Source organism: Paramormyrops kingsleyae, chromosome 5 (assembly GCF_048594095.1).
Source record: "Paramormyrops kingsleyae isolate MSU_618 chromosome 5, PKINGS_0.4, whole genome shotgun sequence".
NCBI classification, from domain to species: Eukaryota; Metazoa; Chordata; class Actinopteri; order Osteoglossiformes; family Mormyridae; genus Paramormyrops; species Paramormyrops kingsleyae.
Window position 1 is genome coordinate 20,161,287 of NC_132801.1, and position 25,748 is coordinate 20,187,034.

A 25,748-nucleotide genomic window follows, 5' to 3' on the forward strand; every position below is an offset into this window, starting at 1 on the left:
CTAGAGTCCACAGAGAAAACTCAAGTAACACAGGTAGAACATGCATAGTTCACACGCACAGAGGTGGGATTTGAACCACTGTGCCACCCTATATATGAAACCATTTGAGATACCAGCATGTCTTTCTCACGGCCACTGAATGTGGGTCTTGGGGTGGTGCTACACTTCAGTCACACCCTCCTTCCAAATCAGTAATTTTCCCCCCGATTTATGCCAGCATTTAGAACGGTGATTCCATAAATATAAGTCAGGGGCAGTGCGAGGAGAGCCAGCACAAATGTCAGGGCAGGGGGTACGCTGGAGTCTGTCAGCGAGGTTCTGGAAGATTGGCAAAGGACCGCGAAGTGCGACAGCCAGCTTCACCCGCCGTCATTCCAGCTAGTCAGATAAAGAAGCGTTCGGCTACGCAAAGCTCTAAAAAGATTAAATAAACGGATGAATATCTCGCGTACTACCAATCACTGAATGTGACAGGCATTGCCTGGCACCTTTCAATAACAATTAGTGTTACAGGTAGAGGTAACAAAGAACCGTATGTATGGGTGTAGTGCCGGTGGGGAGAGCCAGCCCGTGTCTTCAGCGCGTTAATCTGTTTTTTGTAGGGAGTAATGGCTCTCGCAGGAATCTGAAATGGATCTCATTACTCTCCATGACACTTAAGGAGCCTGCGAAAGATAAACTTCTTTAAACCTCAATTTTGGCTCAATTGTAGAGATGCTTTTAAAAAAATAATATTTTTTTAATGGGAACTATTTTTCCCACCAGGCTTTGGATTTGGCTGGCGAGGTAATCCTTGATTGAAAGTTAAAATTCTCCATTACGAAGTTAACCTAGATTAGACTGAAATCTACCTCCAGCGACAAGCCGTTATTTAAAAGGCAAATATGCACAAATATATGTAGGACGAAAGAAAAAAAAACGTACAACCACAGGAGAGGTGTAAGCCTCAATGACATACTGCCTGTGGCATGATATAATATAATAAAATAAACTAGAAAGCAGAAATGAAAATGAGTTCCGGGGTTAGGACAGAAAAGCAAAGTAAACAAGAACACAAAAACCATGCATGGATGTTTTACACAACTAAGTAAAACACACAACATATAAGCTTATTTCAAACCATCAAGGTCATCAGAATATATATTGTCAAGTACCACTGATCATCGTTTAAGAGACATGAAAACTGTAATCATTTGCTTTAATTTACAACTTAAATACATTTAATACTGTTATCTTATTTTAACATTAGTGATTAAACAGCTGTGGTGTACTATGTATTCTCTTTAATTAAACTTTGTGTATTACACAAGTCAAGCTAAATAGAAAGCAGAGAATTCTGTTCTGTAAGCTAAAAGAAATACGAACGCAGTTGTTGTCCCTTTCCGCTAGTCCATTCACACAGAGATATGGGACGTGCGCTGCGACGTACCCCCTCCTGGTGAAGTAGCTTTAATTAGGTTTTTTCAGCCGGGAGGCGGCGAACCTCGAGAGGAACGACGCCCATCTGTCGCGCAGATACGAAAAGCCCGGAGCTGCACCCAAACAAATTGCTCCGGCCACCGGGGAGAGGGGGCCCGGCCACAGCCGCGCCGATGGGTTTAACATGACGCCACAAAATCGAGGACATTCATCTGCGTACACGCTGTCAGCAGCTTAACGGATATGGCGCGGCAGGAATATCGCGAGGGCAGTAAACAAACAAACAAAACAAATACGTAGAAGTGGGTAATGCAAAACACCACACGTGTCTTAAAATACAATTAAAACGTCACTGATATAGATAAAGTACATTATAATCTAATCTATCTATCTATCTATCTATCTATCTATCTATTTTAGATTTTTTCCTTAATTCTAACGTCTCCTTATTGCACATTTGTTAAAAATTTATTGCACATAACCCTGGAAATACAGAATGATGTATAGAGAAGTGAAATATTTTCTTAATCAAAAAATTTCTTCATGTGTACTGCAACATTAGAAAACAGTGCGATGCAGTCATTTTTATGCCTGGTGATAGTTTTTCGTTTTTAACCGGACAAGATTTATTAAACAGACTAGGCCATGTTACGTTTGCGTTTAACAGCGTCAACAAGCGGCCGCAATAACGTGCAAAGGCCGCAGGCTTGTAAGGCATCCCTCTCTCTCCCTCCAAAGGCCACCATTTATCGGCACCTGTTTCAGTTCTTTGGGTGATATACAGTACTATCAAACATTGGTCTTCCCGTGACCCTAAATGGTCACAGTTTGACTTTGTGGATTAGCATTAAATGTAATATAATATAATAATATAAATATAATATAATATCCATCCATCGATTATCTATACCGCTTTATCCATCTGTGTCGCGGGGAAGCTGGAGCCAATCCCAGCGTCATCGGGCGAGAGGCAGGGTACACCCTGGGCAGGCCGCCAGTCCACCGAAGTATAATATAATATAATATAATACAATATTATATTATATTATATTATATTATATTATATTATATTATATATATAGTCTCATTAATGTGTTTGAAATCAAACAACTGGACTTTTGGGGTGGATACGCAACCTGAGATTTCAGCTATTTGGGACAATTTTTTCTCCTTGGACATCACATTAATTCAGCGCTCAGCATGCAAGCACAGATAAAGTTCATTCCCCTGGCAAATGAAGTAATTTGTGGATATGAAATTAACAGATACATCATTCTTAAATGATTAAATATCATCATTTACGGCTGACCGCCACAATGCATAAATTGTGACACGTCATTAAGACTAGATTAGCGGTGCCTAGATGCGAGGCGATGCAGGGGATTTGAGGAATGTGGCGTGCAGGGCGAAAAGATAGCATGATGAAACTCAAACCAAGCGTGCTTTATCTGTTTAGTAGTCACAGGGTGAAAGTTAAATAAGATCAACGACTAGCAGTCACAGATCAGAGTCTGGCTGCAAGTTTCATTTAATCCATCTAATTATAACGATCTTGGATTTTTAATGTGTGAATAAAATAACGTCCCAATTCTCAGTACTGTGCATGTTAAAAAATATGGTACTAGTTTCAAAAGTATACGAGTTGCTTTAAAACCAGGAAATGTATACAGTAGTTACACTACATTAGTCCACAGATGTGTGCATTTTTAATGAGCTCACCTTAGCATAATTATTACAGGGTTGCCAACACACGCTTTCTGACTCTCATGCTCACGCAATAAATTTTACGGCAAATGTATACTATTCCATTATGTGCCTAAAATTAGCTACATCAAAAGCGGTGGGGCAGTCTGCAAACCCTACTGATTATTTACAAGGTAATAAAACTCGTACATACATGTAAATGAGTGCGCAAACTTGTCTCGAATTAAAAATCTCACGCCAGCCAGCTGACCAAAGTTGATAACCCTGTCATTTGGTTTTGGGACAGCTTGCTTATCCTCAGTACACAGAATCTGCTGCTGTCACCTCCTTCATTTCCCTGAAAGTTCAGTGTGGGTGTAGGGTCACTAGGAGCAAAGACAACTATAAATGTAGGATTTCTTTATATTTTGTCCCTCCAGAGTTTCTTACAGGGAAGAAAATGAAAGAAATGTGAAACACAATGAAAAAGAAAAGTACAGGATGAAGTTCTGGAAGGTTTCGCGTCTCTATTCTTCTAGGGCTTGACACCGGTGACTCGCAGTGACACAGCACTGTAAATTCCCGACTACTGATGAAAAACGCACACTGCAAAGTCTGTATATTTGTCAGGAATACAGTGCAGCCTAAAGGAAGCTTGTTTTCTAACTTCACTTTTCAAGACTTTGTGTTTTCTCGGTAATTCTATTCACCAACTGCAGTTGCTATGGATCCTGTCAACATGTAACTGCTCTTTCACTATTTTTTTCTTCACTCATTTGTCCAAGAAAACCAAAAAAAAACCTGAATGTCGTGTGCCTTTGTTCCAGCCTTCCTGTACCTTGCTGTTAAGCTTTTCCCAAGCTGTTTCCCCATAACTTAGCTGCTTGCAGTCGTGATATCAGAACTGTGCATATTTCATGCCCCCCCCCCCCCCCCCCCACACACCCCTGGCCTGCCTGGGTGACCCAAAATCTCAGCTGGTTGCTCTACTTTCACACCAGAGGTCTCCAGTGACACGGTGCAGCTACTGCCAGCTGGAGATGGCCATCTGACGCGTCCGTCAGAGGCATGGACGCAGCGGCCGGCCGAGTTGCCACAGCCAATTTACGGCCTCCTACTCCCACCCTGCCCCCCACGGAGGACGGACTGCAAAAGACCTACAGCCCCAAAGCCCCATCTCTCATTTTAAATTATCGTAACATCTGCACTAAATGACCTCGTAATGGCTGCTATCATTGACTGCTGGTCATCGGGCAAAATGACAAGACGGAAGCGGAGAGGAAAAGCATTTGGCAGCAGATGCTGACAGCTGAGCGGCATGATGAACTCTGCCTGATATCTCTATATCGCCCCCTGCAGGAGCCACAAGACCAACTAACTTCTGTGCCAGCTCACTGTGTTTATGCCAGGCAAAAAAGGGCATTTCAAAACTAATCGAAAATGCCCCACTATGCAGAATTAAATCTTTGGCAAATTATAGAGTTTTCCAATGAGCATGAACTATTTTCAACATTTAATAAAGATTAAGCTAGTAACTCACTATAAATGACATTGAATGACCCACGGAGGGAGTAATCTTCAGGGATGAACAGCATGATCTTCCCACCCTGCCGGTTCGCCCCCCAGCATTGATAAAATTCTGGCTGCAGAGAAGTAAAATCATAATGTTATACACCACCCGGGGGTGGGGGGCGGGGCAAACATTTTGCCCACATTCCTCGTTCATGCAAATGACTTTGAATGCCAAGAACACTTAACAGTGCGGAGTCGTGCGCTGCCACAAATCTGAAATATTCATGTGCCTACGAGGGAAAACGCGGCCGCCGGAGAGTGCTCAAAATTTTACCCTGCGAGCGCCAAATGCACTTTCAGAAATTACACCGTTTTACATGCTTTCTTTGGAATAATCATTTAAAGCCGAACAAAACACTGGGCGGAAACACTTCCAATAAGACAAGGGGGTGAATTTAAGGCATTCCCTGCTCGCACAGGGCCTAGTGCATTTTATCAGAAAGGTTGTAGCTGCCTCGTGCCAGAGAGGCTGCCGAAAGTGTGGCCTCTCGCATCTGAAGCATTCTGGGAGTCTCAGGCCTTGGAACAGCTGTGGCAGTGAGAGAGGCCTCACCCTTCAGAGCCATGCAGACCCAGCCCAGTGCTGCGAGGCTTGTTCCTTTTCTGCAGATTCACGGAGGTCATTAGCATCTTGCATCTGCCTTAGACAGCTGGTGAAGAGGAGTCTACAGATGCCGGAAAAAGCCGGAACCTCCCCCAAGTCGCACTCGGCATCACTGTAGAGCTTGTTGATGGCACTTCTTCGCTAGAAAGTGAGAGACCATCTCTCATCACTGGCAGGAATGCACACACCATTATCTTGAAAACTGGTTCCAGCAGAGCGTTCCTCTAGAAGATGGGGGTAGGTTTACTGGTGCTGGTGAACAGACTTGATGTCTTACTTACTCTCATTATGTCCCAACATGATCCAGAGTGCTAGGTTTGTGAATCTTAACCATCTGCTGATGCACACCATTACTAAAGCTAGTGTTAGTGCATAAACATGTCAGGGCAGCCACTATCATACACAGCACTTCTCATTAGCATGCTAAAAATTGTTTTTAATGTTTCACACTATTGTGTCAGGCTGCTGTATCTGATTTCCAGGGTACAAAAAGCCCATAAGTGTAAGTATTACATTTCTAAAGCATTTTTGTTACAAGCAACGATACAAAGCCCAATTCAGCCAAAAAGTCTGTTTACCACTGATTAACGAGGAACTCTGGGCTTGTTAGAGGACTTAAGCATGTGACTGCTCAGTCGCTGTTGCTGGGCATACATGCAGAAGGGTATAGCTGCAGTAGGGTATACGTGCAGAAGGGTATAGCTGCAGTAGCGTATACATGCAGAAGGGTATAGCTGCAGTAGGGTATAAGTGCAGAAGGGTATAGCTGCAGTAGGGTATACGTGCAGAAGGGTATAGCTGCAGTAGGGTATAAGTGCAGAAGGGTATAGCTGCCTGTAGGGTATACGTGCAGAAGGGTATAGCTGCAGTAGCGTATACATGCAGAAGGGTATAGCTGCAGTAGCGTATACATGCAGAAGGGTATAGCTGCAGTAGGGTATAAGTGCAGAAGGGTATAGCTGCAGTAGCGTATACATGCAGAAGGGTATAGCTGCAGTAGCGTATACATGCAGAAGGGTATAGCTGCAGTAGCGTATACATGCAGAAGGGTATAGCCGCAGTAGGGTATACATGCAGAAGGGTATAGTCGCAGTAGGGTATACGTGCAGAAACTCAGTTGACTGTTACCATCCCCGCTACTCACAAACACCTTACTAGCAGAAGAGTGGACATAGCTTAAATGTAAAACATTATCAGCACAATGTTTCTCAAGGAGATGTAGGTGATACCAAACACAGGCAGAATACTCCGCCTGGAAACCAGCCACTCCCAGTGACTTCTTTTACAGGGGAGATGTTGGGTGTGAACAGCCAGTTGATCAGGAGTAAAAGGCTTTGTGCATTTGAAATGCTCACGGGGCTTCATTCCAGTTACACTCTACATTATATATAGTGCATTTCCTATTTTTCTTTTTTCACTTGGAAAACACAGTAACAAATAAATAAAAAAGATAACGACAGCAAATGGTCTGAAAGCCATTGAGTTGGGAACCAACTTGGCAGCAATAATTCCACAGTGGTTATTAGCCAGCTGGTAAACTGGGCAAGAATCCCAGGGGCGAGTCAAACAGTATATATAAAATTTCCTAAAATTACTTTAATGAAAATATAAATTACTAAATAAAAAAAAGTAAGGTTTATGAATATAAGTGAATATTTACACATAAATACAGAGCATTTATAATAATATGAGTACTGCAATGAATATTTGTACATAATTTGCATTATTGATATTATCCAAGTCGTTCAATATTCAAAATAGCCAAGTCAGCATTGATTAATGAACAGTCTAGATCATCTTTAACTTGGCAGAAAATGCTATCAACCCCAATTACTTCATTGCAAATTTTCTAATTTAAATATATATATATATATCAGCAAGTGGCAAGTGTATCCTCTTTTTCAGTAAATGATAAACTCCTGGACCCGGGGCAGTGAAATGAATGTGAAACGCATCTTACAGTCAAGCGAGCGCCATGTTTTAAACATGACACACTGCTGCCCTGCATAAGCTGCTTAAACCGAGATGTGCGTTTTCCAGAAGCAGATCGCATGCCTATTGGCGTTAATAGCTTCTCTTTTCAGTCAACGTAATTCAAATCTCTGCCGGTTTTGGGTTCGTTTTAATCTCTCGGAGGGAAAACGGCATCAAAGGAGGACGCGGGGGCGACCTCAGACTTGGACAGGAAGATCAACACGAGCACATCAGCTCATTAATTTTTGAATGTATTAATTTTATTGGGTAACTGTTTGATTTGCATATTCATTTAAATATTGTATTATAGATTCTTCATACAAACACATTGAATGATTATACATACACACACTTGGATACCTCACATAATCTGAGGTGAAGGAGAAATTCACCCTTGATATCTTCTCTCACCACAAGCAACATGACAATACAAATTAGGTCACTGTCTTGCAGGACTTGGCCTAAGAGCAGGCTCTCCTGTCTGGTTTGCTTAGCCCAGATTTCTCCTGGCCTCCTGGTTCCCCATGGAGCAGCAGCATGCTGAATGACACAAACAGAGAGCAGTGGAGGAGAGGGCACGCTGTGGGGTCTCCCTGAAAACGGGGACTGGAGCGATGCGAACGCTGCGGGTAAGCCAAGCATCAAAGGATCGACCAACACATGACGCACTGGAGACCTCCACACCCCCGCCTCTTTACTGGTTTCAGCAAGCCCGGTGTGCATGTGTCTTAGTTTACACACTCTACACATGCATCTACGTATAAAAATGTATATGTAATCTAATCTATAAGAATGTATATGTAATACAATGTATGACAATGTATATGTAATACAATGTATGACAATGTATATGTAATACAACGTATGACAATGTATATGTAATACAACGTATGACAATGTATATGTAATACAATGTATGACAATGTATATGTAATACAATGTATAAGAACCCAACATGCTATTACTATGACTCACGGACTCCAATGATAACTAACCTTTACATAACATTACCTTTACATGGCTGAATTATTGACCCTGTGACATAATTGAAAATCGTATGAGCCTTGTGCTTATATAGCAGTTTTTTTTTTAAGTTTCATTAGTATCAGAATTTCTTACAGGAACGCCGCCTGCTGACCAGTGGCAGATGGTGGACCATTTTCTTTTACAGTCCACCGTTCGGACGAAAACATAAAGAAATCCGTGAAAGCATCCCGTCTTCCCATCCTGCCGACGAACCCATTTTGCGCTGCGGTCTGAAAATGGGGCAGGGCATGAGGATGCTTATCGGCAAGCTTGCAGGTGCTTGGCTCCGCGGGTCCCCCGAACATAAGATTCGGTGACGAAACGGCGCTTCCTCAACAACTATAATTACGAGTCTTAAAATAGAGCACAGCCACCTGCACTCATTGAGATAAGAAGAACCCAATCATGGCTCTGAATAGTGCTTAGCGCCACCTGACATTTTTATATCACAACCCCCCCAAACCCCCCAACACCCCCTACCGCCTTTCACCCTAGCTTCATATTAGAAGCTTCTGGGCACTTTAATCATCATTTCCTACAGGGAGAAGAATATCAAGCGGACACAACCGTGGTTCCAGGTCGCCTAATAAAACACACCATAAATGCAGTATTAACCTCATTAGTGAGTGTTTGGTGCTAATTAAAGGAGCTCGGTGGGTCAGCAATTGGAATGGAAGGGCTATTGGACACAGATCTGACCACTGACCTCTTATCTGCACAGACACAATATGAACACATTTATGGTCTTGGTTGGTGATCTCATCGGGGGAATCTGGAAGCGAATGACATTGCCTAACTATCGTGGCAAGCAAGAATGAACGCCAATGAGGCTGAACCAGGCTGGATATCCATCACAATGAGGCACACAGACAGGGGCACTGAAAGGTTATAGGGCAATCCTAGTTATAAACACAACCTAATCCCAAGACAAAATATCCAAAAACTGGAACACCAAAATAGCCAAAAAAACAGTGAACTTAACCCTTTAAAATGAATGAATGGCACATAGATTTTGAAGTATGAGCCAAATTATGAATAGACTAACACAACCAAGTGCTAGACATACCTGATCGAAAAGGTCGCTGGTTTTTCATTCATAGATTAAATATGTATCCACGGCGGCGTAAAATACCAATGACTATAAACGGCAGGCAACACCCTTATCATTCTGAAAGCCGAAACTGAGATAAATGATACAACTTGATGTGATTATTACAGTTCAAACACTGTTACTTTTACGACATTTACTGAAACCACTGTTTGGACGAGGAAAATTAATCAATAGCACCATGAAAGGCAGTATGCAGTCTTTTACCGGACTTTATGAGGAAACAGAAGGTCAGCACAGCCTCCCTGAAGGCGGGCTTTGGCTCTGATGGCTCCTTATATGGAGCAGGTAAAACCTCCCTGGATTGCTATGGATTGCAATGGCCCATCAGACAGAGGATGGTAATGGAAAAGCAAACCTTCTCTGTATGACCATATGTGGCCCGACAGTGGGACAGTAGCACCTAGGTGGGAAGGTTCAGTCATAATGCAGTGCAGCTTTTTATAAACTAGCGATGGACTGAAATATTAGTCGCAGTGATGCAATATTAAAAATGGAACAAATAAGCTTAGTACAGCTCAAAGGCGTAGCGTAGAAGCTGGGAGGAAATTTCGGCATTTTTTTTTTTCCATGGGAAAAAAAAAAACTCATTTCAACCAGTTTCAGTGACAGCGTGTCAAGTTCGACATAAACTGTGGAAGATACGGTGGAGCCCGAGTTAATTTTATAGGCACCAGAATCAAAGGAATTCTGCCACCAGCTGGTCTAAATACGGTTCTGTCATAGTTTACAGCCAGTGAACTGACTCTGATGCTTTTACACCAGTGTGTTTATAAAGTTACGGCTAAAGAAAACAGCCGTGCGACTCTTGGGAGGCTGACTGCAGGAGCGTGGGGCGAGAGTAACCAGGGCATACAGAGGACTCCACACAGCGAACAAAACAGCCTTTACTCTGGGCCTTGGCAGATCTCAGAGGCATATAATTCCCAATAGGAAATCAGTGAAGGGCACTTATCCGTCAGAGTGTGGCACTCACCAAAGAAATCAGAGAGTTGATTCAGTGGCGAGCGGCGAATTTACCGCAGGGCCTCTAGGATGCTGCTTTGTGAGCGTGCAGCTGATTAAGTCCACGCCATGAGTAATCTCTATTTAACCTTGATGCCTCCTCAGGGAATGCAGGGACACCGATATCATAGATCCTGGAAGCATCATGGACCGATGCTCGCTCCCAGAGTCGCCAATCGCCATCTTTCTCTTTCTGTCGCGATTCTCCTCCCAGACAGCCATTGCAATTATAATTATCTAGATTTGAAACTGATGAAGATTATTTCAACAAACTGCTTTAATCTAAGCAAGATTTCATTCCCCGCTAAAGTGACAGAATAAGGGAGAGTTTAGTAATGTTGCGTTATTCCAACGTGATTTCTTCATCTCCTCGCCCCATGTGCCTCTTAATCCAATAATCCCTTAAATGTGATCTGTGATTCTGCCATTTCCTTATTTATTGCCCATCACCACAGGCTTTGTAAGAGACACATGCCCAAGCTGCCTGTATGTAAGCAGTGTAGACAGCATGTAAAAAGGCTTTGGAGAGCACATCTCTATACCCAAACTACATGCCGCTACACAAACACCTAAACGTTCCCCGCCTTGAGATTTATCACTTTGATATCCAGAGGAATTCTGCATGAATAAAACGTTAGCTTGTCTGCAGCTATAAACAAATTAGAGACCTAAAGGAGAATGATTTGTCTGCAGTCTGTAACTGAAGACACGACTTACCTGAAAAGAAAAGAGGTCTGAATTGACATTGCGTGGGACTGGAGTGCTATGGCTATGACAATAACGAGTTACTACTATTTATAAGTGGCAAAAGGAAGCCTTATTACGGAGCAGTACCTTCAGATGAGAAACGGCAATATTCCGAGGTTGCTAGTAATACTGTGACATTTACATTCACTGGAGTTTTTTTTTTTTTTTAATAAATGTTTGTGCATTCGGGATAATGTTTTACTTATTTTCTGAGAGAAACACTACTTCTGCAATTTTCAATTTTATGATGCCATACTTCCTCTGGCTGGCATGGTGTCTCAGCGGGTGGCACGATAACCTGAGAGCGCCGGGGCTGCGTCTCTGATTCCTGTTCCAGCTCTCGGTGGGTGGAGTTTCAATGCTTTCCCTGCACTGCTTCATGTACTACATGCAGTTAGGTGACAGGGTGCTGCTAAATTGCCCACTATGTGAGAGTGTGCGCCCCCTATTGGGCAGGCAGGGTGTCTACCGCCTTGAGTCCTGCCCTTTATGGAATAGGCTCACTGTAATCATGCACTGGATAAGCAGTCATGGAAATGGATATTATATTGTTGTCTTTCTTTCTATTTAATAATTCACTTTCAAGTTGATATTACACACACACACACACACACACACATATATATATATATATATATATATATATATATATATATATATATATATATATATATATATAGGGCCGCTGTGTATGTGGGTTTTCGCTGCAACTCCCTAATTAGATTACTGATTAGAGGACTGATTGGCTGAAGAGTCCTCACACTAAGGGTTGGAATAGCTGACCTACAGGTTATCCCAAAAACCTGCGTACACACCGGCCCTTTGTGGATAAGATTGCCCACCCCTGCTTTATAACATTAGTAAATTCAGTTTTTTACCCAGTCGCTCTCTTGCTCTCATTCAAATCACTCTCCTCTAAGTAACAGTACTTATCGATACTGACTGCAGCACTCGACCAAACAGACAAGCTGTCCTCCAGTTTGGGGCTGGTTCTCTGGAACTGGCCAAAACACATATTATACAACCAAATTAAAAATAACACATTTATATTTATTGAGCATGAGTCATTACTTTTCCTTTTGTTTGCATTCATTTATGGATGTAACATTTTTACAGGCCGGCTTAAGAAGCCAAACGGATCACATGACTTTTGCGGCCGCAGGCTGAGATGAAAGACTTTCCTCATTTCTCACCACAAAGGGATTTTATCACGAATCCCTTAAAACCTGCTCCTGTCCGCCTCGACCTGTGATTACCGCGATCCCTGTCTGCTCGCAAGCGCATACCAAATGGCCCCTAACGTGCCCCTCTTGTCTGCATGGAGACTGAACTTTAAGTGCCACTTGTCTCAGTACAAACGGAAAGCAAGGGTTCGAGCAGCATCCCGCGGAGCGTCAAGTCCCTAGAAATGCGGATGCGGCCGCTGGCCATCTTTGGTGGGGGTGGTGGGCTTATGCTAGGGGATGACTAATAAGGAAACACAGACTCTGCATTTTCGTGACGTTATGCATTATATTGTGTAAAACAGAGATGAGAAACACAACCTCTTCCATAAAGAAAAACAAGAAAGCACAGCATCTGGGCATTCACTGGAAGCTCAGCTAGCTGCACTTGTACCTGGGCATTCACTGGAAGCTCAGCTAGCTGCACTTGTACCTGGGCATTCACTGGAAGCTCAGCCTAGCTGCACTTGTACCTGGGCATTCACTGGAAGCTCAGCCTAGCTGCACTTGTACCTGGGCATTCACTGGAAGCTCAGTCTAGCTGCACTTGTACCTGGGCATTCACTGGAAGCTCAGTCTAGCTGCACTTGTACCTGGGCATTCAGTGGAAGCTCAGTCTATCTGCACTTGTACCTGGGCATTCAGTGGAAGCTCAGTCTAGCTGCACTTGTACCTGGGCATTCACTGGAAGCTCAGCCTAGCTGCACTTGTACCTGGGCATTCACTGGAAGCTCAGTCTAGCAGCACTTGTACCTGGGCATTCACTGGAAGCTCAGTCTAGCAGCACTTGTACCTGGGCATTCACTGGAAGCTCAGTCTAGCTGCACTTGTACCTGGGCATTCACTGGAAGCTCAGTCTAGCTGCACTTGTACCTGGGCATTCACTGGAAGCTCAGTCTAGCTGCACTTGTACCTGGGCATTCAGTGGAAGCTCAGTCTATCTGCACTTGTACCTGGGCATTCAGTGGAAGCTCAGTCTAGCTGCACTTGTACCTGGGCATTCACTGGAAGCGCAGCCTAGCTGCACTTGTACCTGGGCATTCACTGGAAGCGCAGCCTAGCTGCACTTGTACCTGGGCATTCACTGGAAGCTCAGTCTAGCAGCACTTGTACCTGGGCATTCACTGGAAGCTCAGTCTAGCTGCACTTGTACCTGGGCATTCACTGGAAGCTCAGTCTAGCTGCACTTGTACCTGGGCATTCACTGGAAGCTCAGTCTATCTGCACTTGTACCTGGGCATTCAGTGGAAGCTCAGTCTAGCTGCACTTGTACCTGGGCATTCACTGGAAGCTCAGTCTAGCTGCACTTGTACCTGGGCATTCACTGGAAGCTCAGTCTAGCTGCACTTGTACCTGGGCATTCACTGGAAGCTCAGTCTAGCTGCACTTGTACCTGGGCATTCACTGGAAGCTCAGTCTAGCTGCACTTGTACCTGGGCATTCACTGGAAGCTCAGTCTAGCTGCACCTTCGCCTAGTTGAGTCCTTGACAGCATGAATGTTTGCAATTTGCTATTTGACTTGTTTGTACGCTTTTGACAAAAGCATCTGCTAATTATGTAAATATAAGCATATATGTCATCCTAACTGCATTGAAAGTAGGGAGCTGGGTGATGGAAAACTTGTACATTTTGTTTAAGATCTTGAGCTGTCAAAAATGACTCCTTGTGCATATTAAATCTTTGGCTTTTATCATCATTATTATTATTATTATTATTAGGCGACTACTACTACAAAATACTGCTTGCAGTTAATCTTACTCGCAGACATACCTTATGAATTGCATTCAGCTAGTTTTGACTTCTCAGTACAATCACACTGAAAGCTCCACCGATCTGAAAACTGTGACAAATAATGCCACAGTTATGCAGTGTGACTTACTTGTCCCAGCAATTTTGGGCACAACTGACAGCAGTGTCACAAAACTACTTCACCTAGGACCTCAGCAAAGACCCCCCTCCACCACACACATATTGGTCTATAATCCGGAAATGAATGCAGGGAGGCTGAAGAGGGCAGCATATATTTTCATGCACATTCAGATAAGCCTTCACTGCAGGTCATTTCTGATACTGAAGTAAACTTTTTGCTTGGTTTACATGCATGGTCTCAAAGTCTGAAAATTTACTGATAAGTTTATAAGGTGGGGAGGGATGAAGGCCCTTCTTTAACACGAAGGCTGCATGGAGGACTAGCAAAGCACAGAGGCTGGGGGGGGGGGGGGCAGGGGTAAACTGGCCTTCCATGAGAGGCCAGTTTCAAGCCAGTTTCTAACAGCCCAGTGGCTTTCCTGTTAGAGGTGTACAAGGAAGGCTGAGAAATGGATTCCTGAGCTGAAAGAGGATAGGATAGGATGGGGGGGGGAGTAGAAGGTCTGTTTGAGGTTAAGATGACTGGGGGGAACACAAACATCATCCAGCTGTTTATCATGGATAGGGTTTTGTGGGGGGGCAGGACTATCCCAGGCAGCATAGTGCATCCCAGGTCAGTGGGAGGAAATAATACTTAATATCTGATGTTCTTTCCATACTGGTTCTCACCAGAAGATATGGGCTGTGTGACTGGGTGCTCGTTCTTTGATTCCCCTGCTGATTTCCGAAATGACCTCTGACTTCTGGTCACAGATCCACGCTCCTTCTGCATAGCTTGGGCCGCACTGGCATCCCTGCGCCCACAGGGGGCGACTGATGACCTCTGAGGCGATGATGCCTCAGATGATGAGCAATCTGATGCATTTCTGGGCAATGCGCACGTGTGCGGCACGCAGACGGTATCGAAGCCGCTTGTCCCGACACAAGGAGCAAGGTGAGGAAAGCACAGAGCGCCCATGTTGGATAGGGTAACATCAAGCACAGGCTGTGTGGCATCAGGAAGACGCAGCTGCGTTTTAAAGGGTTACATCAAACACAGGCTGTGTGGCATCAGGAAGACGCAGCTGCGTTTTAAAGGGTAACATCAAGCACAGGCTGTGTGGCATCAGGAAGACGCAGCTGCATTTTAAAGGGTAACATCAAGCACAGGCTGTGTGGCATCAGGAAGAAGCAGCTGCGTTTTAAAGGGTAACATCAAGCACAGACTGTGTGGCATCAGGAAGAAGCAGCTGCGTTTTAAAGGGTAACATCAAGCACAGGCTGTGTGGCATCAGGAAGACGCAGCTGCGTTTTAAAGGGTAACATCAAGCACAGGCTGTGTGGCATCAGGAAGACGCAGCTGCGTTTTAAAGGGTAACATCAAGCACAGGCTGTGTGGCATCAGGAAGACGCAGCTGCGTTTTAAAGGGTTACATCAAGCACAGGCTGTGTGGCATCAGGAAGACGCAGCTGCGTTTTAAAGGGTTACATCAAACACAGGCTGTGTGGCATCAGGAAGACGCAGCTGCGTTTTAAAGGGTAACATCAAGCACAGGCTGTGTGGCATCAGGAAGACGCAGCTGCATTTTAATGGGTAACATCAAGCACAGACTGTGTGGCATCAGGAAGACACAGCTGCGTTTTACATGACACCCCTTGACAGAGCTCTTCCTTCATGCTGATGTTCTCCATATTTTATGGAGAAGCCATGGGAAAGAACGTCTCCCTCACATTTGGTGACATTGATTCCATAATTGTTGACAGGCATAATGAAAAACTTTGTCTCAGTGTTGGAAATGACTTCATGACATCCTACAGAACAGTCATATTCGCAAAGGGCCGCTGTGTGTGCAGGTGTTTGGGGTCACCTTTAGGTCAGCTGTTCAAACCCAGGTGTGAGGACTCTTCAGCCAATCAGTCCTCTGATTAGTAATCTAATTAGGGAGTTGCAGAGAGAACACACAAATCCAACAGCCGTTTCTTGATAAGATTGCTCACCCCTGCTCCAGAAAGACCACTATTTGGATGTGATTACAGTATAACTAATTAAGAACACTAGGGTTTCTTCAGAAACACAGCCATAAAAAACTACAGCACAGTCACCTGGTTCAAATGTTAAATATTGATTAGCGTCATGCTGTCAAAGTGAAAGTGAAAGCTTATCATCCATTGGATTCCAAATGCTGACTAATGATCACTGAAGCCAAAAGTATTATAACCAGCCCAAAACATACAAGCCAAGTCAGACAATCTCTGGCCACTGAAAAATACCAGAAATGGTAGTCAGCAGCTTTTCCTGATGGGGACTCCGCCACCCCAAGCATCAGTCAGTAATCGGTCAGCAATCCTTGCGAGCTGTTATTATCTTTGTCATCTGTATGTGTAGAGAAATACACATCAATTGGCTCGATACATCATATTTAATAAGAGCCATTTGCAGAAGATTAAGCATCACAAAGCAAACACCTGTTACCCAGATTCTGCTGAAATTGCATCCTAAGAATGTCATTACTGTGTGCGGTGAAAATGCTTATGAAAAACGCAGACGTCATTAAAACTGCATTGTGGTGTGAAAGGTTTATTTCAAGCCGATGACCACGAGGAAAAAATCAAGTTACACTGAAGAGTAGGATGCTCGGTCATCGCTAAAACTTTGGCGTGAACAGCTCCGCGTGTGGACCAGTAATGAAAGCAGCTGGTTATCACGGCTGGCTTTTGTCAAGGCCCGTGTGGATAGCGAACGAGTAACCCCTGTCAAGAGGTGACTGGGGCTGGTTCTCTGCTGTGGGGAGGTGATGGATCACATTGGCCAGACTGCTCGTTTTCGATGATGAGGCAGTCGCCACGGAAACTACCACCAGTTGTGACCCTGGCCTCCAATTCATCTTTGGTTGACAGGTTACACTACAAGAGGTAAGACCTCAACAGAATCTATACACCTGAGACGGAAATGGGACGTCCACGAGAGACCGGTTTACTGTAAAGTGCCATTTAACACTGGAATGTCTCTCGTAATAAATTTATAATTCTAGTTCACTGTGGCCAGTGGAGTACACTGCCCCCCCTCACCCCTTGGAAGGAGAGCAAGGAAGTGGGGGCATGTTTCAGGAGCTGCCACATTAATCACGCCTTTTTCGCCAGAGTTAAGTTTGTAGGTCCACCCCTTTGTGGGTGGCCCTTCAAAAATAAGAAGAAATAATGCACTTATACACTGAAACAGACAATGATTATGTTAATAAGTAGCAGGGATATCACACTGGCATTCTGTCAAACTCAGAACACAAACATGTGGCCTTCTCTCAAAACAGAAACGTGATTACCAACTGTTTTTAGGATGGGGCAAAAGAGGCTCATGGGAGTTTTGCTTACACAAAAATGTTCTGAGAGTAGAACAAAAAATTACTGGTTCTAAGATAACAAATCAGATTGTAGAGACAGGACCAACGAATCAGATGTCTTGGCCCTGCCCCCTCTAGTTGCTTGCACCCACCTCCTCTACAGTCTGATTGGTTCACCTGAATTGCTGCTGAATTTTCTCATCGTGTAGGGGCAGGATTCCAGCCCACAACCCCATAACGTGTGATTTTAAGTGTTGTCCTGCAACGGGACATGCATCCTGTCTAGGGCGTACCCTTGCCCTGTGCACAGGTCTTCCTGGCTTAAACTGTAACCCACTAACAGCATAAAAAAGTAACATGAGAGAGTCTGATGGTGTCATTCTGTCATTCAAGCAACCTGAAAGCGTAATCTTTCTTCTACTGTGAGTCTATTCTAATCACTTCCTTAATTCAACCCATTAAGTTTAAAAACCCTATAACACGTACCCATTGGCAAGAGGCCATACACTGTTACCAAAAACCAGTCAGACTTGATAGATATTAAGGGGTCGATTTTAAGAAGATTATTCTGCTTCTTTTCCCATTCTAGTTGGAATTTGAGAAACTCCGGAAAGAACCAATGGGAATCTGGTTAATTTTAATGTCTGAACTTATCTGGGTTAAGGCAGGGCAGACTGTATGGTGAAGCTTACAGGCTTCCAGAGCTGGCTGAGGATGGACCCAAGATGTCAGCTACATCTGAATCATTGCCAGTATTTACACTGTAAAGGGACCATGTTACTGTAGTGAAGTCAGACATATTTCTGACACTGGTACAGCCTCTTAGATCCATTTTTGCAGGTTGAATCTTCATCCCATCAAACACTACTGTGTACCAGGGGGTCCCCAGCTATTTTTCCTGAGGGCCAAATTCCATCAAGTCAAAGCCAAGGTCCAATGAATCCAAAAAAGGAGAGACTGGAGAGGTCCCCAGACGATAAATTTCACAAAACAGGGCGGGGGGAGGGGGGGTTGATTGTGCGGTCAGGATTCAATTGCGTTTCAGTCTGGATGCAGACTGTAGACTGCCAGTTAGTAACCACTACTGAATACATAAAAGAGAATGATAAAGTGAATAAAACAATAGCCTATTAAATAAAACCATGCTAATATGGTACTTCTGAATTTGCACTTTAAAATGTCTATTCAAACATGCCCTCGTGACTTCCTGTGGCTGCAGCGGGCGGCTCATCCATTTGCCACAGTGGGGCAGGTCCATGAGGTTTCGCTGTTCCTGTCAACACCGTACCCAGCGGACGTACATGGCCACCGGGTGGCGCCACGGTTCCTGTACAGCCACGTGTGGAAAAAAAAGGTGTGATCATGAGAAGCAGCTGGCTGTGTAAGGTCGCGGGGTCACGGGCAAACGGAGACTCCAGTAGCGGGATTACTGGAGCCCGACACAAGCAATTAAAAACGCATTATGTACGTTTTTATGGTGAATTCCGTAAGGACTGCGGTGTCCTTGCGGTGTTCTGGATGAAAACCCGGACTGGTCCTGCTCATCGGAGCTTCCCGGTGAAGGCCACGGGGCGGAGGAGCTCTGGACAGGAGCAGCTTGTCCCTCGTCTCTCTCCGGTGCTTTCAGCACGCAGCTTTTTCTGTTCCAATGAGATCATGCCCGTTTAAAAATAAAAAACAGAAGAGAGATGTTCCTTTCACCGCCTGCAAGTACCTCAATAGAGCTTCCTAGAAGTGGCTGTGAGTGTGGAGGAGTAACAGCACATAGGAGTCACAGCACAGAGCAGTCACAGTACAGAGGAGTCATAGCACAGCGACTCAGAAATGCTTGTGGCACCTTAAGCTATTCCTTATCATCAAGAGGGAGATGGGCAAAAGTATTCGCTGGAATAAACGAAGCCCTTTCAGAAGATGAAGAGATGGGTGAGGCTAAGCCTTCAAACTGGACCGTGCAGAAAGGTGGACAGACAGAAAGGGGGGGGGGGGGGGATGATGGAGTCGTCTCTGTGCAGAGCTGGCCTGCCGACACTCTGCCCTGCTGCCTCGCAAACCTCGATTTGGGTGGACAGCCCACTTCAAAGAGTCCCTTTGTCACAGATGAATGTGGAAAATCCCATCCGGGATAGAAGGAGCTTAGCATTCTCACAGGACAGGAGTTAACTCCTTAGGAGTGAAGACACCGCCTCGCCGGACTGGCTCCAGCCGCCCGCTTCACTTCTTCCCCTGCCTTCTCCCTCACTAAAGGAGTTAATTCATTGTTGGTGAGGACACTAAGCTAGTTTCCATCTTGGGTTCAAAAAAGGGCAAAAAAACAGTAGAACCATTGGCTCAAATTGGAAGTATCTCCTGGACAGAACTAACAGGCTCAGTCTACTAGGCTCATGCGCAGTCATGTGCCTCTGGCCAATCGTGTCCAGGCCGTCTCTGTGATTGGCGTCGACCTGTATCCAGAGAGCCTAGCCCCCATGAGACAGCGCAGGAGACTAGCTGTAAAACAATGAGGCTGTTCCAGCACCGCTGTCAAGGTGCCCCTGGGCCCAGCCCACACGCGACGAGACACCAGGTATCGCGTGCTACCCGTGGACATTCCGACACAAAGAGAACGCAAAGGAAAAGGCCACGGCTTTGTTTTCATTTTGTGAGCGGCTTCATTCATGTGATAATTATTATGTTATCTAATACTTACTATAAAGATGATGAAATAGCTGCATTTCCGCAGAAACGCAGAGAAACGTGAATCCTGCAGGTAATGTAGGGAAAAACACGAACCGCAATCAGCCAAGAGTCTGTCACCAAGTCACCAGCCCTCCAGCGGTTGATCTGAGGACCGGAGAAAATGGCTCGTTATCTCCTCTGCAGTCGTTTTGAAATGGAAATTTAATTAAACAACGCTGCCTATATGTTTTAAATCAAGTGATCAGAGGTTTTTAAGATGGTACAGCATGTAGTTATACAGGACAGTAAGATCTAGCAGACAATAAGGATTAGCAGACTCTAAAAAACATACCAACTGTACTGACTGATGTTCTGAGCACTTCAAAGGGACACCGCTCTGCCTCCCTGCTCCGTGTTGATACTGCGACCCGCAAATACCAGCTACGGAGACTAGAATATGTCAAGTTCAAAGGAGGCAAGGTTAATTTTTTTTGTCCCTCGGCCGAATGCGTCTGCCTGTCTTAATTCTCGTCCTCGGATTCCGGCTCACCTCGTGGTGGAATATTAGAATTATATCTGTCCCTTGGTGACCGGGAGATGCCTTTAATGCATGTAAGCTAGGTCGTTTTAATTATTACAGAGATGTTTGGGCTGTTATGTCCGTAGTTCTGATGATGGGCAAGTTGACTGCAGAAAGATAACATCAGCCTGAGCAGCACAAGTGTGAGGATTCGATTAACCTTTGACTTCCTGTGCGGCTCCCATAAAATCACCCTCATCGTGCACTTGAGCCTTTGGGTTTTCTTTATTATTGCTCCAGCTCCTACCAGCAGATTGGATTCTACTGGGACTCCGGGGTTCCCAGCTGCAACTGTCAGTTGGACTGGATGGCCTCTTGTATTCCCTGCAGTTTCTTGGGGATAATCTTTCTGGGTCAAAAAATCCACTGAGTGCGGTGACTGCAAATGTGAAGCTGGACAGACCACTGCTGCTCCTGTAGACTACAATAGATCATATTGTAGACACTATTGTAGACCACACTGTACATTCTACTGTAGACCATTTTGTCCACCAAACAGTAGATGATGCTGTACACTACGTAGATTACACTGTGGATTATATTGTACACACCAGTGACGACTATACTGTAGACCATGCTGTACACCATACTGTAGACCACTCTGTACACCATGCAATAGATGATACTGGAAACAGAGGGAGAAATCCATTACTTCGCCGGAGGTATCATGGAGTCCATCAAAGGGTCATTTAGTCGTGTCTCTTCGTCTGTCGCCTACACAAACTGCACCAGGGGTCAGACTGAGCAAATACTGTGATCAGTTTTGAGTTACATACATTTTACTTTACATTTATTCAGCAGACACTTGTATTAGACTGGATTAGATTAACTTTATTGATCCTGGAAAATTCTATTCAAAGCGACACACACTTGAGAAAGCAGGGTAAGCTGCTCTCAGTGAATGGTGATAAAAAAAACTTGCTCACAAGACTTTGCTCACCATAGGAGTTGAACCTTCCGATCACAGGCAGTGCCCTAAACCAGAGAGACACATCGCCCCCATTCACACTGTAGACAATGCTGTACGCCCCATTGTAGAGCGCACTGTAAAGCATACTGTACACCCCATTGTAGAGCGCACTGTAAAGCATACTGTACGCCCCATTGTAGAGCACACTGTAAAGCATACTGTACACCCCATTGTAGAGCACACTGTAAAGCATACTGTACACCACGCTATAGACCATGTTGTGCACCCCATTTGTAGACCACACTGTAGACCATGTTGTAAACCATATTGGATACCCCAGTGTCAAATATGCGGTAGACCATGCCGCAGTCCATGCCGTGGACCAGGCTGTACACACTGTAGACCATACTATATACTACACTATACACCACACTGTAAACTACCTTGAAGATCACACTGCACCACCTTTTAGACCAGTCTGCAGTGCTATTACACAGTCTGCAGAATCCTTCATTCTTTAACCCATGGCTCGTCCATTAGCGGTATGGCATTTTGTGACCATCCATAAGAATGAACTGGAAGGGAAAGACAGTCTACACCCAGTTTATTAAGCTCAGTTTGTTGCTTGTTTTTCTTTAGATCAGTGTTTCCCAACACGGTCCGCGGGGACCCACAGATGGTCCACGTTTTTGCTCCCTCCCGGCTCAAACATGAACTGTCTGCGGGTCCCCAAGGACCAAATTGGGAAACTCTGCTTTAGTTTATTTAATAACACACGCACACACACATATGCACACACGGTTTGGTTATACTTGATGAGCACACAGATTTCTCATCAGAATCCCTGCTGGATCCCGCATATGGTCGACCCAGGGGCCCGGGGAGAGGATGGGGTGGAGTTAGGGAGGATTTAGAGAATGGTACCTAGAGATTGTTGCCTGCTCATCAGAGAACTGACTAATCAATCCCGTGCTGTCACTTCAGCGTAACAAGTCACTCTGTCACTCATGCCAAAAACACACTCGCTAGAGATGTCTGTGTGCACCCAAGGAAAGTGGATGTGAGCGATTAGCGGGAGATGAACCCCAGGTGAGGCAGCCACAGGAACCCAAAGCCTCTTTTTATTATCATCACAGAATCTAAAATACTGAGAGAAACAAACACACTTAGGTGGATGGTACAGAGCCTACTGGCATACGGCCGTATAGAGGTGAGAGCAAAGTGGATTCCTTCCAGAGAAGACCCAGATAATGCAGGCCAAGAAAAAGTCCTTAAGGTATGACTTTTTCAATAAGCAGTTTCCTTTTTAGATTTAAACAGATCATTATTTCTTGTCCACCCATCTTCATAATCTGATAAGTTGCAATATAAATATACATATAAACTGACATATATATAAGGTAAATATATAACTGAAGCGAGAAAGGTTCTCAGAGCACCAAAGCCCCTTTGTGAGACTAACCAGGAACATCCGTACCACAAGTCCAGGTTCACAACCACTATGCTACCTGATTGTCACATCAGATGTATACACTCAGAGCCTCTCGGCTGGTGTTCGGGGATCTAACCCACTGCGGGGCCCACAGAGAGCCAAAAATAGGTCCATGTTATATAAGAAGTATCTGATTTCCCATCAGAGTTTGGGAACTGAGACTGAAATGCATTTTGGGGGACTGATGGAGAAAATCTTTTTTTCCTTTTTAAATCATTATGTTGATGCTGAATATGAGAAAGCTGTCTAGCTCTGCCTTTCAGCACTGTAGTATATTTAAAAAGTCATCGTTAAATTATGTCATTTGGTTAGTATTTTTAAATCAAAACACAAAAATCAAAAATGTATTCATAATAGATGCATCTACATAAAAAATTTGTAAAGTAATGCAAAATAGGATCCTTGAAAAATTTCCTGGAATTTTGTTTGATTTTATCGCCGGTGTGACGGCCAGGCTTTTTGCCACTAGTTACATTTCTGTCAATTCAGACTAAACTTCACTCTAATGGTAAATGCACTACCTGCAATCAGCATGTACTCAATTTAAACATATACTGATTTGAGATCAGTCGTCTTAGCTGCTAACAATAGACAGTCACTGCAAAAGCTTTTGAATACATGGATGTAATATAAACAATCTGGTTTCCTTATTGGAGTAATAATTTTCCAGGAGCTGAAAGATATCCATAATACCAAACTTTAAAATAACTATCAGTTGGTTAAATTTAAGGATTTTGTGGGTATGTCGTTACTATAAAATTTCCGTATTTCCTAAATTCTAATATTCCAAAGCGTGTTTATTTATAGCAAATTACGGATGAGGTTATTGGCCTCCTAGATTACGGTGTAAAACCACAGAGTCACGTTTCCATGGCCAATGTCCGCGTCATGGTTTGGCCCCATCTTTCTTTGCCCGGTGAAAACGCTGCTGACTTCAGTCCTTTGCCATGCTTTTACTTTTGGAAATCTCAGCTCTCTTTCTTTGAGGACGCCCTCCTCTTCACCTTTATCCAAAAATAGCAAGCCTGGGCTAGCGCTTTGCTTTCTCGTTCAACGCAGCGCTAGAGATGCAGAGGATGGTTGAATTATGGCCCCTGTCCTTCCATTGCTGCGTGACTCTGATTTATCAATGTGGGGGCAATCGGGGCAGCCTGAGACAAAGCGGACTTCGCCGGAGGTATCAGGAAGCCCGTCAAAAGGGTAGTTGTGTCTCTTCATCTCGCACCTACACATACTGCACCAGGGGTCAGACTGAACAAATATGGTGATCAGTTTTGAGTTACATACATTTTACTTTAAATTTATTCAGCAGACACTTGTATTTGGATTAGATGAACTTTATTGACCTTCGAAAATTCTATCCAAACGACTCACACTGGAGAAAGCAGTCAGCCAGTTCCTGAAGCAAATGTTGCTCAAAGTCCCATTGGTGAAACCACTTTGCCCACCATAGGTTTTGAACTGGCAACCATCTGATCACAAGCAGTGCCCTAACCCAGAAAGACACACCACCCCCATTCACACAAGTATTAAGAAGTTGCATGGAAGATATTAATTAAGGAAATTGGAAGTTAATGGGGGGCATTATCCAGAAATGTGATAACGATAGGCCTAATAATATTCAGTGTCATCAAATTACTGTCAGGTTAACTGTAAAGACTATTAGTGCACATTGTACACATCGAGGTCGCATACACTTGCAAACCCATGTTCTTCAATGGATATAAATTGGGGTTTAAGTACATTGATGTCCTGATTGCATTTCCAGCACAAAATCTTACTCGGCTGAGAAGCCATTCAATTAGACTTTTAATGACGGCCGAGGTGCCGCCACCAACCCATGACAGACTAGCCTGTTTGGATCTTCTCCAGGGGGTCTACAGTCCTCTTTTCAGCTTGCTGTGAGGAGGCATTTAAAAAAAAAAAACATAAAGATAACGGCAATTTCAATATGCACAATTCAGTGGGCCTGAAATGAGTAGAAACTGCGTAAATTTGACTGTCGGGCATCCTGCTTTGCACCCAGCCCGCGCCCGTGAGGAACGGACTTTATCGCAACCCTTCGCGGTCTGGATGCCTTATCGTGCCCGAGACCGGTAGACAAAGGAGCTGTTCCCAGTAAAATCGCGCAAAAGATTTGGCTGCCACTGCTATCGGCAAGTTACAGCCAACCACGTCTGCAAGATGCGCGTTTGGCGCTCAAGCAGGATTAAAAGATACGTAACTCGCCTGTGCAATATCCCGAATATTACTTTCATGCGTATACCCTTCACAACAGACTACTGAAACCCTAAGGCAAAAAAGGACATTGGTAATGCAGATTAAAACGATAGGTTCAAATATGATAACAGTTAGAATTAACTTATGTAATTTATCAGTAATAACAGATTTAATAAACTGTTACCAAGTCAGCTAAAATCAACAGATAAATACCAACAATATTATACATCGTTCTTAAGGTAAGGTTTGTGGATTGCAAACTTTTACTTTAATAAAAGCTAAACTTGACCATGTGTGTAATTAGATGCGATCACTTGTATATTTCAGGAAATCATAAGCATCT

At 44.1% G+C, this 25,748-nt stretch overlaps 1 protein-coding gene across 4 annotated transcripts in view; it reads right to left on the reverse strand.

Moving 5' to 3' along the window:
- LOC111842551 (zinc finger protein 385C) overlaps nucleotides 1-25,748 on the reverse strand; it is a 146,249-nt gene that overhangs the window by 31,464 nt on the left and 89,037 nt on the right. Inside the window, exon 1 of one of the 4 annotated variants that reach the window (XM_072712366.1) lies at nucleotides 4,643-4,741. The exons of the other annotated variants lie outside the window; for them this stretch is intronic. Coding sequence (XP_072568467.1) covers nucleotides 4,643-4,697 — 55 coding nt within the window. The 5' untranslated portion in view covers nucleotides 4,698-4,741. Of the gene's footprint in view, nucleotides 1-4,642; nucleotides 4,742-25,748 lie in introns of those variants that run through there. 4 annotated transcript variants of the gene reach the window in all.